The sequence below is a fragment of the Mytilus galloprovincialis genome, chromosome 3, assembly GCF_965363235.1.
Source record: "Mytilus galloprovincialis chromosome 3, xbMytGall1.hap1.1, whole genome shotgun sequence".
Taxonomy (NCBI): Eukaryota; Metazoa; Mollusca; class Bivalvia; order Mytilida; family Mytilidae; genus Mytilus; species Mytilus galloprovincialis.
Window position 1 is genome coordinate 38,447,103 of NC_134840.1, and position 15,888 is coordinate 38,462,990.

Below are 15,888 nucleotides of genomic sequence, written 5' to 3' on the forward strand. Positions count from 1 at the left end.
TGCCCCACTCTCACTATCATTTTACATGTTCAATGGACCGTGAAATTGGGTAAAAAATCTAATTTGGCATTAAATTTAGAAAGATCATACCATATAGGGAACATGTGTACTTAGTTTCAAGTTGTTTGGTCTTCAACTTCATCAAAATCTACCTTGACCAAAAACTTTAACCTGAAACTCCCACTTTCATTTTCTATGTTCAATGGACCGTGAAATTGGGGTCAAAAGTCTAATTTGGCTTTAAAATTAGAAAGATCATATCATAAGCAACAAGTGTACTAAGTTTCAAGTTGATTGGACTTCAGCTTCATCAAAAACTACCTTGACCAAAAACTTTAACCTGAAGTGGGGCGAACGGACGCACGGACGAACAAACGGTACGACGGACGGACGGACGAACGGAGGCACAGACCAGAAAACATAATGCCCTTCTACTATCGTAGGTGGGGCATACAAATTCGTTTGTTATCAAAATCAAACGTTTTGGAGGACAAATGTGTGTAGGTGTGCATCGGTTGGTGAGTCATCCCTACTACGACACAGTTACTGTTTTATAAGATAATAGTTCACATCACTTTTGTCACTTCCAATATTTGTTTCGCCTGCAAAGCTGAGTCTTCTCTTGAGGTTACTCTTTCTTTAGTCTACAACTTCCCCTAAACCACATCTTGTACAGGACAGGATATTTTATAATGTAGTTTTTTGGGGGAAGCACATCTCTAATCCGAAACTATATATTAATTGACCACTCACCAGAAGCACTCTTAATTTGCACATTTTCTTTAACGGGAACCGAAGAGGGTAAAGTTGTGCACCTTCAATTTTCCAGACCATAACACGGATTACCAAAGTGGTTCCGAGGGTACAAATCAATTATCCGCACCTCCCTATAACAATTAAACATGAGTTAGTAGATATATCCGTTAAGAAAATAGTTGTGCACCTGTTTTTTTTTGTTTTTTTTTTATTTCTATCTCATTAATTTGGCTTTCTTAGTTTCCCTGACGAAAACATAGATTTTCATCGTGGTTCATCAGAGATTGTGTGTTTGTGGGGATTGGCGAAGGTAGTATACATCCGAAACTTTTAATAGATCAATTACCAGATAAACTATTCCAATAAGCACATTTTATTTTACAGTAAATGACACTGATAAACAACAACACTTCAATTTTTGCCACATTGATTTTTTGAGTTTTCAAAATTTAAACAGATATTTTTGTAGATGAAGAGGTTGGTCAATAATAATAAAAACATAAGATTTGCCATTTTCTCTCATTAAAATGTAATTGCAATTCGATAAATCCAAGAAAAAGCTATTTAAAAGAAGTTGATCGGCACTGATTTTCAAATGTTACAGAGGCACGTCTATTGATACGAACCTTTGTTGAAAATGTTATAAACATCTAACAAAGATTGTAAACCTAAATGTGCTTATACAATGTAATTTTGTTTAGAACTTGCATTTTTAAGGAACACAAATGCTATATATAAACTCGTCCAAGACATTACTGATATAAATCTTTGATATAAATTTCATAAATATCTGTCAAGAATTGCACACCTGGGAGAGCTTATATTTATGAACACAATATGCATATTGAGGAGAGCATACTAATAAAAAAAACATTTTTTTTTAATTTATAACTTATTTTAGAGTAAAGTTGTCCAATTTAAAAATCTTTTAAACAATCATACTCTCCTCAATAGTTCATGTTAAATTCAAAAGAGTTTAAACTAAATGACATTTTTCAATTGTTGCAGCTAATTTCCTAATGCTTGTAAAGTAAGAATTTGGTTTACTTTGATTGATTTGTATAAATGTTTGCTCAAGCATTTTACATAAGTTTGTCATCTGTAAACAATATACATAGAAGAAGTTAAACCTGTATACATTATACTTGCATTTGGTTGTGTTTTATTCTTGGAGTTCAAAAATCTAATCTGTATAACCATTAGGAATTAGCTCTAATGGGAATCGAACCTTGTTATAATTGTCTTTTTCAGAAGACCACTAAATGTCAATTTAAATAGGCATTAAAAGGAGGCTGGAGAACAAAGCACACCAATGCTGCACATGCCTCTGGTAAGTAAAGAGTATTTATATTAAACTATAATCAATTTTATTTAAAAGTTTACCTGGGAGTTTAATTATACCTTGTCTGTTTCAGATGTAAGACTGTCATCATCATGAAAAAATAAACAAGATATGACTGATCAAGAGAATTTTTACAGATTTTCAACTTTAATCGTTGACCATGGAAAGGAAGCTTTGGTTATTCTATTAGACAATGATTTATCAAAACAAAATTTGTCTTTTGAAAATTTTCTAAACAAGCATCAGCACGAAATCTACCATTTACATTATGTAGATAAAAAAACTCCGTTGTTGCCAATGTCCATCTGGATCTTCACCCCAAACCGGGTCACACAGAGTACTTCATGCTGATCAACTAGATATATCACTGGACAAACATGGACACAAATTACCTTGTAATTGCATTTTATCTACACGACCTTATTGTTGCAGTCCAGCAAAACCAAGTGTAACAACAAAGGATCTCGACATCACATTAGCAGAATAACGTTTCTGATGTAGAAACAGCAATTTTAACCATTGCAAAGGTTTGTAATGTCGAAAATGGTATGAAGCAAAAGCTACAAGATGCAAAGAATCGATCACTAGACCCAACCTTATGTATCCAGTATCAGAATCTGCTTCTACACGAAAAGCACAAAAAATCTGATATAGAAGAGGTAAGCAATTCTAAAAATGAAAAAAGAACAAATTTTCTATTGGTTCTTCGGACAAACATTTTTATATTCAACTTGTTTTTAATCAAGTTTACACATGTTTGGACATTATGAACAAATCGTACATCATGCTTATATTAAAAATCAAAATTCTGATTGTTGAATATTCGATTGGTTATCGTAGCTTATTAAAAGGTTCTCATCATCAATAACAGGGACAAACAGAACTAAACCGAATTGTAACCGTAATTCACACTTATCCAATAGATATTGGAATATGTGGTACGAGTGCCAATGTGACAACTCTCCATCCAATTCACAATTTATAAAAGTAAACCATTATAGGTCAAGGTACGGTCTTCAAAGAGTCACAAAAAATTACTATTGTAAAACCATTCAAACGGGAAAGGCAAACAAACTTAATTAAAATGTTCAAATTTTGGTGATGTCCCTATATTGACCATTTTTTTTTACCGTACACTCCTCTTTTCATCTTTTAAGTAAAAATGTGCGTTGATGTGATCGTAGAATGTGAAGTATATGAGGGGAGATAATGTTCTATAAGAAATTGTGGGAATATTGAAGACGTGAATCGTTCGCAGAATAAAAGTAACCAGGACTGGCTGGGATAACAGAGCGAACAGATGAATCCCTTTTTAGGTTATATGTCACATTAAAAAATGTTATGCTAAATTTATTCTGTGGTGAACTTGGGTCACTTCTGTAAAATGTACGAGGTTGCTTTGCATAAAAGAAACTGTTTGTACATGAGGCTTACACCCTTTTAATAAAACAAACTTCATATATATATTTTATGCTATCTTCCTACAACTGTAACAAATCATCTGACAAGATGTAAGGGTCAGAAACCGACGAAAAGTTCTTTTTGGTATCGTAATGGCAATGTATAAATGAATGGAGAAACTAGAGAGTAAATTGCAAAATTTTTACTTATTCGTAAAAAATTCTTTCATATCAAAATACACAATATATATACATCTGTACAAAACGATAATAATGAATGAAAATACGTAAAAACTAAATTATAATCCTGGTACCTTTGATAACTATTTACACCACTGGGTCGATGCCACTGCTGGTGGACGTTTCGTCCCCGAGGGTATCACCAGCCCAGTAGTCAACACTTCGGTGTTGACATGAATATCAATAATGTGGTCATTTTTATAAATTTCCTGTTTACAAAACTTTGAATTTTTCGAAAAACTAAGGATTTTCTTATTCCAGGCATAGATTACCTTAGCCGTATTTGGCACAATTTTTAGGAATTTTGGATCCTCAATGCTCTTCAACTTTTTACTTGTTTGGCTTTAAAAATATTTTGATATGAGCGTCACTGATGAGTCTTATGTAGACGAAACGCGCGTCTGGCGTACTAAATTATAATCCTGGTACCTTTGATAACTAATAACATATTACATAACATATTACATAATACAGTAGCTTGGCCTAGAAAAGGGGTCAACTAAGCCACCAGGAAAGATGCAATAAAATAAGTCTTTCCTACCCCACAAAGGCCAAGCACTTGGCAGAAAATAAAGCTTTGATCTTAATGCCTGATCATAATTAGTTCTAATTTAACCATAAACTAAAAATACAATACCGGCCCAAGCAAGTACCGTAATGTTAACAGACAAAGTCATTGTAAGAATTAAATAGATATAAGAGCCACACACAAACATCTATATATCAATGATAAAGTTTGCAGTATAGTTAAGTATGCATAAATATATCATGCATAAGCATTAAAAAACTTAACGGCCCAAGCTGTTAAGTTTTGTTAGAATACATAGCTTCATGCGTTGAAACCTTCTGACTTTATAATTGCTATTGCATTTAAATGATATTTTTTATTATATGATGACACACTAACTGGAGATTTATCAAACATAAAATTCGTATTGATTGCCAATTACCAGCCCAAGCAAGTAATGTAAAGATGCTGAAAAATATGTATATATTCCTATAAAAATGATTGTACCGGCGCAAGCAGGTACCAAAATTGCCTATCAATTTAAATGAGATCTTATGTATTTTTGAAATGCGTTAGACTTCCAACGTCCCATAGATCGTATTTGTGAATCGGATAAGCCTCTCTCGGCAGCATCAGTTGCTGCTCCTATGCGGAAACTGTGTCCTTTGTATCGCGAACTAAGCATTTATGTGATATTCTGTCAAAGACTGGACGATGTAATGGAGTGGCATCAACAGAACAAAACAATGGTTCTGTGGGAACGGAATAGGGTCTCACTTTAAGGTACTCAACCATGGCAACGACGGCTGATTCCATTGCGGTACCATGTGAAAACGAAGTGGTCTTTGGCATTCCTCTAAACATTATGCTTAAATCTTCGGAAGCAAACCTGAACTTCTGCTGCTTTGCCCTGGATATAGACAATGAAACATCGTGCAATAGCAGAACATTATCATTTGGGGCATTTTTTGACGTCACCAATTCTCCAATTCTAGAGAAAGTTGAAAAAGCAAATAAGAAAATTGCTTTGAACAAAACTTGATCATATGTACACTTGACAACTAATGTTATACTTTGTATCAACTTGTTTAAAATAGGAATTGTGATTGGAAGACGGCTATCAAATGTTTTTTTTTAATATGTGCCTGTAACTAATTTCTCAACTAAAAACGACTGAGTGTTGTCAGGCATTGACATCATTTTGTGAACATAGGCTATGGCGGATAGATATGTTGAAATTGTACTAGGAGCATATGATTTTTTAAACATGTAGGCAATAAACAATGAAATAGTAGCTACAGAAAGTTGTGGCTGAAGGCTTTGGTTCATTATTTCTGTACAGAAAGAGTCAAAAGTTTTCCATGCGCGGCTGTAAGTAGCTCGAGTTGATGGAGCTAGAGCTGCATTTGCTAAGATTGTAACGTACTCCAAAAGTTCTGTGGCTGGAATTGATGTGGAACTAAGCACGGTTTGGGTTGAGCAGCTGGGGATATTCTCAAAAACTGTTCTACCTGTAAACGAGAAAGGCAATCTGCAAAAATATTCTTCTTCTCAGCTTTGCTTTAAATAATATGTTAAATTGCAAATATCTGAAAACCATGTATCTAACCATTTGCATTGCTGGACCATCAGATGTTGATTGTTTATTGATTACAGAAACCAGTGCCTCATTGTCAGTGAATAACAGAATAGAGTGATTTCTCCACAAAGTCCCCCATAACTCAATTGCTAAGATTATAGGGTAAAACTCCAAGGTCATTATATTGATGTTTTTCCAGTTTTCTAAGAATGGACCATAAAACCATTTTTACCCGTATATGCCTGCATAACCTTTAGATTGTGCAGCGTCAGTGTGAAGTTCCAAAGTATTACTGGACATGAAACTTTCATTTAAAAACATTGATTTCCCATTAAAAGAATCTAAAAACTGTAGCCATATTCTTATGTCATCTTTTGTTTCCTGATTCAGATAAACATGAGTTTGACCATCAGATACAGTCATAGTTAGATTAATCATCCTTCTCAAAAATGCCCGTCCTGGTTGAATAACGGAACAAGCAAAACTCAAGACTCCAATAAGTGATTGCAGTTCTTTTAAAGTACAACGTTTCATGTGTGAGAACTTTTCTGCTGATAAGGGTACCCCAAGTCTTCACATAGATTGACAAACGCCTTGAGTTTGGAAATTGCATCCTCTTTCGATTTCTCAATGATCAGAAAATCATCCAAGATATGCACCATTGAAGTGATACCTAATTTCGTCAATGCTATCCATTCTAACGCAGTACTGAACTCTTCAAATATTTTACAACTGGTCCGACATCCCATTGGGAGACAACAATCATAGTAGAACTTATTATTCCATTTAAAACCTAATAATTCATAATCTGACGGATTTACTGGAAGGATTCTAAAGGCCGATCTAACATCGGTTTTGGATAGGAAAACTTGATATTTGTGGCTACGCATTGTTTGATTTCATTAATGGCTTCATTTATGCCTGCATAATGTACTGCAGCTGATTCGTCGGAAATACCAGCATTTACCGAATTAGACTTTTTGTCTGGATACGACAAGTGATGAATTAATCGCCAAGCTGATTTAGACTTTTTAGGTACAAGACCTAATGGTTAAACCCTAAAATTTAAAAAAGGTTTTTCTAAATAGGGGCCCATCACTCTTTGACAATTAACTTCTTTGTTAATTTTTTCTTGTACTATTAAAGGATTGCTTTTAGCTGATTTAAGGTTAGAGCAATTAAACTGTGATCTAGGTCCATTATGTTCTAATCGAAAACCTTTTTTAAAACCGTTTAAAAGATAAAGTGTTTTTTCTGAGTCATAACCTTGCAAATGAAATGTCAATCTATCTGTCTTAATAGGAGTATGTAGTTTACATTTGTTTAGGTGTGGTTGCAGTAGCTGCAGGTCGTTGTAAGTTAGCTGTATTTTCAAAATCTGGACGGTCCATTCTCATTTGATCTGTTTGTTGTTTTATTCTTGTAGCATTGGGACTTAGAATGACCTTTGAAACAGATACTGCAGATATGGGAGTATCCACAAGTTCCATCACAAATTCGCCCCTCATTAAATCTGTGGCATGTTTTACGAGGGGCGCTGTTTGGAAAGGGCTTTGCATTATTGTTTGTTTGAGTCCTTTTCATTGTGTTTGTATTATTTGCTTTGGAAATAAATCTACTAAGGGACCTTGTATGTAAAATTTGATCGACGTAACTCCAAGAAAGTGTGTCATCATTTTGCAGTAATTGCCTAAAATTAACATCGTAAAAATACCAGTCGCCACCATCCTTTTGAATTTGGCGAATCAAATCCATATAAATGGCTAAATCCTCTGCTAAAGTAGGGTGATTGGGGTTAAACTTCCTAATTACAGAAGAGAATATGCTAAATGCATCGGTCCAACTTTCAATGTTAACATATCTCTTTTTCTTTCCTGATGTCAGGCCCACCCTCTTGGTCTGAACAGGTAAATGAAAATCCAGTTCAGCAGGATGGTGGTCAACTAGTATGTCTGACATATCAATAAACTCCTTATTTTTAATTTTTTCTTGGAGTTTAGAATTTATCTTAGTATATAGAGGTCTACCTATTGGTTTATAGGTAGTTGTAGCATGGTGAACCTGATCAAAACCTGCAACCAAGCTTTGTGCAGGTATTTGAACTATGTTTTGAGTATTGCGGGTGCCAAAATTAGACACGTTTTCGCTTGAAAAGCTAGCAGTTTGTGTGTGGTGTGACAAACTGTGTGTGGGTTCACCTGTTGTTTCTTCCTGTTCGATGACATCCATCTCAACAGGGAGGGGTCTTGTCTGACTGGGTTGAGGCAATATGCCATTCTCCTTCAGATTTTCAAGCACTTTGGCTGTCACAGCTGCTGCGATTGCAGCTGTCATTGCATCCTCTTGTGTCTGGTTCTTTTTCTGCCGTTTGGCTTGCCTCTCACTAGGCTTCTTTTTAGGAGGCATCCTGTTAATATACGCAATACTATCAAAATAAATGAGCTAAAAATTTATACAAGTTTATTGTAAATAAAGTATATGTCTATATAAAGATTTATTGAAACACATAATAGTCATTGATACATTTCATGGTTAAACATTAACATGTAATTACTATATTGACCAAACCTTTGGTCTGTAATTAATTTTCAATGACCAAAATTGATAAAATCCCAAATATTGTTTACATAAATATCGATCGTGTTGCTTATCAAGGATGTGTAAACTGTGACGTGTAGTGTAAATACTGACACACATTATCTAGTGCAGGGGCTCCCCAAAGGGAAAGGCAAATTAACTTAGAATAAAACTAAAGATTTCCGTCATCTGCATAAAATAAGTTATTAAAATAACTTGCCTATATATGTATATTTCTATACGTAAATACACGTTTTATTTTGCGTTTGTAGAATATTTCAATCATTAAGGGTCAGTCAGAATTAATGAGCTCACAAATTCAGAGCCATCAGATACATGTCGATGAACAACTGCAGACACATTTTCAAGAAACTACCTCATTGTTCAGTGATTTTAGAATAACACAAGAAGAAAGAGCTGAAGTGTTATTGGATCGAGTAGAAGATGCTAAAACACGAATCCAAGCCGACATTCAAGAAATAAAACACAATGTTGATACAGCTAGAAACGTTATCTATGAAGATCTCAAAGCAGACATGCATTTAGCAGACGTCCTGGTCAATACACGCATTGATTCTTTAGAAAAGCATCGAGATGACCAACATGACAAAATTGCAAACTTACGTCGACAAAACTCACGTTAATATTGTTACGTCAACTACAGACACTAGAAATGTTATACAAAAGAATATGAACGACTATGAAATTAGATTACATAACCATATAGATGACGCAATGCTACAAGCGGTAAAGAGAACCCCAACAGGTATTTGAAGATTTAAATAACACAACACCACATAACGATGATTTCAGCTTGCATGGTCATTAGCTAGTTATTAAACCAGGTTTCAGGGGCGGATCCAGCCATTTAAAAAAAGGGGGGTTCACAACCCAGGATAAAAGGGGGGGATTCCAACTATATGTCCCCATTCAAATGCATTGATCGGCCAAAAAAAAAGAGGGGGTTCCAACCCCCGGAAGCCCCCTCTGGATCCGCCACTGGGTTTAATCCACCATTTTCTACTTTAAGAAATGCCTATACTAAGTCTGGAATATGACAATTGTTTTCCATATGTTTGATGTGTTTGAACTTCAGATTTTGTCATTTGATAAGAGACGTTTCGTTGGGAATTGCCTTGGATTTCGGTATTTTTGTTATTTTACTTTTTGCTCGTACTCGAAAGTAAGATTTTCGTGTCACACAGCAAAGCGGACTTTTAGCTACATTTTGATATGCTAGAAATTCAAATGTATTGATTATTTAGGCCTAATTTCCATGAATATTCACCAAAAACAAAATATAATATATAGTAATTCTAAATCGTGATTGACTACTTGGGTTTTACCGATGTTTCAATACGATTTCTGCGGGTTGAGTATATTTTCCACGTATGAAGTTATCAAAAACTATAAACTCAATTGTTTATTTCAGATGTGTTGTTTTTCAAAAAAATCTAACAAGTTCAATGTCTTTAATATAATGTATATGTTTATTTGTAAATTACAGAAAGAATATGCTTAAATGCTCACAAGACCATTTTTGGTCCAAATATTCAATAAAATTTGCAAAGACCTAAATGCAAGTACAATGTACAGTGAATTTTTAAAATCAGGGATTTTGTAAAACCACTGAAATTTCAGGGATTTTTATAATCAATGAACTGATAAGTGATTTTATAAAATCCCTGATTTTGACTAGGGATTTTACAATATCATTGAAATAATCAAGATCTGTTTTACAGATTCCCTGATTTAATTCAGTTTGTAAACAAAGAAAGTAAATCAAAGAAAGTAAATCTTTTTTTTTACACGCTGTAGAAAAATGGCTCAGGCACATATATATCTATAAACCAAGAGCAAGTTTAATCACAAAATGTAATTCCAATAGAAGGGAAAATTAAAATGTAACACATGGAACCAGAATGAAATAAGAACTTTTAAATCTTATTAATTAAAGCCTTAGAAAAAAGACAATACAAATTCTTGTTATACCTTTGTTCGAAATTAAGGAAATCTTTATTAAATGTATAGTGCTTTTATAGTAATTAATAAAATCGTATAAACCTATTATATCAAATTTTTTAAACAAATATAAAGACAGTACATTGCAGTAAATACTGGCTATGTGGTCCAGTGGCAAATAGTACATGTAAATCATGACTAGAGCATCTTATTGTGAAAATTGGTATATGACAGAAAATAAGTATGCGCGGTATTGTTAATTTGCAGCAATAATTATACCAAAAAGACATCATAAAAGTTTAAGTAAAAATACTTTGTTTTGTACTTGCATTTCTTACATTGGTCACAGCTCAAGTACTTCTTATACATGTATTTAAACACAAAGTGATAAAACTTTAAAAATGTTACTATTACACCACTGGGTCGATGCCACTGCTGGTGGACGTTTCGTTCCCGAGGGTATCACCAGCCCAGTAGTCAACACTTCGGTGTTGACATGAATATCAATAATGTGGTCATTTTTACAAATTTCCTGTTAACAAAACTTTGAATTTTTCGAAAACTAAGGATTTTCTTATCCCAGGCATAGATTACCTTAGCCGTATTTGGCACAACGTTTTGGAACTTTGGATCCTCAATGCTCTTCAACTTTTTACTTGTTTGGCTTAATAAATATTTTGATATGAGCGTCACTGATGAGTCTTATATAGACGAAACGCGCGTCTGGCGTACTAAATTATAATCCTGGTACCTTTGATAACTATTTACACCACTGGGTCGATGCCACTGCTGGTGGACGTTTCGTCCCCGAGGGTATCACCAGCCCAGTAGTCAACACTTCGGTGTTGACATGAATATCAATAATGTGGTCATTTTTACAAATTTCCTGTTAACAAAACTTTGAATTTTTCGAAAACTAAGGATTTTCTTATCCCAGGCATAGATTACCTTAGCCGTATTTGGCACAACGTTTTGGAACTTTGGATCCTCAATGCTCTTCAACTTTTTACTTGTTTGGCTTAATAAATATTTTGATATGAGCGTCACTGATGAGTCTTATATAGACGAAACGCGCGTCTGGCGTACTAAATTATAATCCTGGTACCTTTGATAACTATCTACTATACGATATCTTTTCTTTAGATCAAAATCAAACCAGAAGAATTTTATTTAACATAGATATGAAGTTGTTCAATAATTAGGAGACGTTATAAAATAGATAATAAAAAATGGATTCACCAGAACTTAAAGATATCAAATTATTTGCATGTCTTGAAGACTTTTAAAATATACTAGACACTAAGTCCTTTATTTAAACATGGCATTTTGCTACGGTCTTACAATGGAAACCAGCTTGAACCCATTAATTATCTGTTTTCGAGTCCATCAGCTGTGTCAGTTGACAATTTCATATCTGTTCGACAAGCAGTTAAATAGTTTTCTATTTGTGATGAAATTTTTTTATGTGGATGTTGTTGAAAGAATAGATGTGAACAAAATAAGTGTGTTTGTCGAAAAGCAAGACAATTGTTTAACAGTTGATGTATGTCACCCAAACATATCATGCAAAAATATGTAAACTGTAGTCTTAATATAGGTTTATATGCCTATTATTCATAATCACTGTACACCGTTTTCACTAGTACTTTCATTGAAAAGAATATTTCAAAATCATTGGTTTGTTTAAGTTGTATTAAGAAAAACACATTTCTAATATAAAGTTTAAAGTTGTGATCAGGGATTTTGTAAAATCCCTAGCAATATTTTCAGTGATTTTGTAAAATACCAGAAACAGTTATTGATAAAAAAATCACTAATTATTCCAGGTATTTTACAAAATTCCTGATTTTACAAATTCACTGTAACATATTGATAAATGATAACAATCACTGTAGCTTCCTTAGAATTATTTCTGTAAACATATGTTTATGGTCCGCTAAAGGTGAAATAACAACTAACACATATAATGATGATGAAGGCCACAGATGTGACAGTTTATGTTTCAGAATCAATCATATCAAAAGATACATGTATAAAATTTGCATACACTACAATTATAAGTACCAATTATGAATTTAAATATACAATACTTTCATTACAGTCTGAACCAATGAGCATATTATGTAATAATGAAAAGACAAATGTCATCAATTATTGAAATTGAATTTTTTGAAAAGTCAATTAATTTAGAGTTATCTCCCCTTGACTATAAATTTGTTAATAATAGCGTAACATCTCAACTTTTGGGAGCAGATACCGCTCTAATTGTCCTCATTCAAATCAACCATTAACGAACCTCTTTACAATGTGGAAGAAGGGGAAGGGGGAGGGGATAAAAATATTTTATGAAATTGAATGTCACCAAATTTCTGTACTTGTTTCTCCTTCGGCAGCAATTTGAAAAAGAGGCTGGATATTAAAACATGTGCTTGAAGTAGCGCCCCCTTCAATTAGAGAATTCCAAAGAGTTTCAAGTCAGATAATCACATATGTCCCAACTTAACTATTTTTAACATATTTCTAAAAATTACAAAACATGATAACACAAGACTGAATACAATAAAAGTACCATAAAGTCACCTATGCTGCACATAAGTGTATTTATCATAATAGTCATCTTTTACACCGAGCGTTGTATTGCAAATTCGATATTAAAATGTAAATTTTAACTTTCAATTAATTCTGAAAAGATGCTTCGTTTAATTCTTATTTTATAGATCAAAAGAAACAGAATATAATTGGTAAGTCTTTATATTAATTTATTTATTTATACCATTGGTTCACTAAAGTACTGCTGATTCTTGCATATTTTCTTATTTTGTTTCGAACAAGAAAGTATCGCGTATTATCATTATTTTTCTCAACCAATTTTGAACATTGATATACTACTGTTGCATTTATTTATAAAAAGCCTGGTATCATTGATCATTTATGATGTAGACAAGATTAATTTCGCATCATTACTTTCTTTCGTCTTGATAAATTTTATTTGCCCAGTCTCTTAATTAAAGAAAAAAATTAAAAAAAAATATGCAAATTTTAGCATATTATGTATTTTGTGTTAGCAAATTTGTCGATTTCAAGGTATGCTCATGGATTAAAACATAAAAGAAGTGCATACATTTCTGTTTATTGATTGTTCGAAAGCAGCCCAAACACAGGGCTCAGAGAAAACGTGAATAAAACTAGACGTAGTTTTTAGCGATTTTCCTTAATCTTAGAGTGCTTATTTAAAATATAATGCAAGACTTAGTTATTTATATTCAGACGTTGATTTTTGTCTAGCCTTGACGGAGTCAAAAAGCTAGACAAAGGTAAGCTGTTTATGGTGTCCTTGGATTAGGTCTAGATTATGGTGATCCACCAGTTGTAGGTCAATAATATTTAGTGTGCAGTTGTGTAAGCATTGGACTACATCATTCTCATGGAAACATTTTGGCCCTGCCCCTCAGCCAGAGTCTATTGACTTTGAAACTTTTGCTTTGTTTTCATGTTTTAGGTTGTGATTAGATCAGTTCATGGGGAACCACTAGTTGTAGGCCAATGTAAATTGATATGCAGAACAAGAACTTTGTATAAGCATTGGCCTATCTAATTTCCATGGAAACTATTTGACTCCATCCCCTCAGTCATTGTCCATTATTTTGAAACCTTTGCTTAATTTACATATATTAGTTTGTTATTAATGCAGTTAAAGATTAACCGCTATTGGTAAGACAAAGATATTTATTTTGCAAATGGATTGGCATTTGAAAGTCTCTATGGAGATTGTTTAGCCATGTACCTTCTTTCATGGTTCATTGACTATGAATATTGTCATACTTTACATGTTATATAGTATTGCTATTTCAATTTTAACACTTCCATTTATTATCAAAATTGAAAAGCTTGTTAATAGTTTCTTATCAATATGCATCATACGTGTTAAATTTAAAGAAAATCCAAACAGAATATGTTTTTTTTTATCAGTTGTTCTAACATGATTTTTTTCCTGTTTTAACATTGATTCTTTTATCTGCTTTGACACTGATTTTGTTTCTGATCAGTTTTAATCTTCTTAACGTGTTTTGCTTTGAAATAATAAAAAATAATGTTGATACTCGCTTTATTTATTAGATATTATTGACTTTGAACCAAAGTGCAGTAACTTCGAGTACGCTCAGATCGGTATTTTGTTTCTTTTTGCCATTTTGCTACTTGTTTTGTGGCTTTTTGATCTGATGAGTTGAACCATTTCTGACTGATTTTCACAGGGTTTTTTTTTGTATATTATGGTGTTAAACTACTCTCCGGTTAGCGGGAATTGGACGCTTACAATTTGATAAACATTTTTTTCCTAAGTCAGGACCCTGTAGTTTAGTAGTATTATTTTCTTCAGAGTCCAGGCCTACAGGGACATTTATTTACTAGTACTTAAATCCACGTCAATTGGACTCTGTTGGATATTTGCCTCCTTAAAAATTATATCACATCGCCTTATTTTAACATACAATGGTTTAGTCACGAAGAATTTCCTATATTATTCTATTTAGAAAAAAATTAACTGCTGGATTGAGATGGCTAAAATATTTGAATAGTTAACGGTTCCCACAACCAAAACAGTTATCAAAAATCAGTAAACATGCAAAACTTTACAACAAATATGCAAACAAAAATAAGATAGGAAAACAAGTATTCCCACATAAAAGCGGGATTATGAACAGGTTCTGTGGAAATTTTCATGCTTTATCAATGTTACATGGTGCAGTCTTTCACCTCGAAAAGTCGGGAACAGTCTCTGAATCGCAGTATATCAGCAAGTAGTTGTGACACCAATAATTCTTCAAATCCATAAGGTCGATGTAATGATTTCATCCTACCATAAGTGTATCGTATTCCTGATTAAGTAAGGTTTTAAATAAGCCCGGTTCACAAGTTTCGCTTAAAAAAATATGCTCTACCATATCATCAACTGCGACACAAACACCCAATATGAATGAGACAGGGAACATTGCTTTTCAAAGGTAAAGCTCAGCATTACTAAAAAGTAAAATAATAAAAATAGAGGAAAATCAATTCTGAAAGTCCATAATCACATGGCAAAATCAAATAACAAAACGCATCAAAAACGAATGGACAAGAACTTTACAAAAGTCACAACGTTAGTCATCAATTATAAAACGCATCTGTTATGCCTTTTCAATTGCAAGGTATTTTTTACATAATGAATGAATCATTAGTTTACCGATATTCAAATCTTATAAAAGGAATAATAAAAAATTGTTTTTACTTCGACACATTCTCCTTTTTTAAAAATTTTATTTGTACAAGTTTACAAACAAACTCTGGAGAAATCACATAAACTAAAAAAATATAAGGACGGGTGCGTCAAGCGTAATTCGAAATGTTCAAGTGGAAAAAGTAAGATAATATATGAAAATAGAGAGCTGCAGTATGATTGTCACTAACCAATTATCCAATAGATTCCAAATAACGCGAATGTAAGTTATGTTGTATTGTTTAGTGTGCTGTCCTAGATTGTCTT

The 15,888-nt window shown here is 33.1% G+C and overlaps 1 protein-coding gene across 1 annotated transcript; it reads left to right on the plus strand.

Annotated features, from left to right (window-relative positions):
* The first annotated feature begins 2,583 nt into the window (after positions 1 to 2,583).
* LOC143066407 (uncharacterized) lies at positions 2,584 to 13,105 on the plus strand. The gene is made up of 3 exons (XM_076239343.1): positions 2,584 to 2,757; positions 8,675 to 9,168; positions 13,082 to 13,105. The coding sequence occupies exons 1-2, from the start codon at positions 2,647 to 2,649 to the stop codon at positions 9,044 to 9,046; spliced, it is 483 nt and encodes a 160-aa protein (XP_076095458.1). The 5' UTR covers positions 2,584 to 2,646; the 3' UTR covers positions 9,047 to 9,168; positions 13,082 to 13,105.
* Positions 13,106 to 15,888: the final 2,783 nt, after the last annotated feature.

Excerpts from the sequence above, each read along its gene's own strand:
- LOC143066407 (XM_076239343.1), top strand. The coding sequence starts at position 2,647 with ATGAAGCAAAAGCTACAAGATGCAAAGAATCGATCACTAGACCCAACC. Across the intron at positions 2,758-8,674 it reads AAAAATCTGATATAGAAGAG|AATATTTCAATCATTAAGGG; the intron begins GTAAGCAATTCT and ends TTGCGTTTGTAG.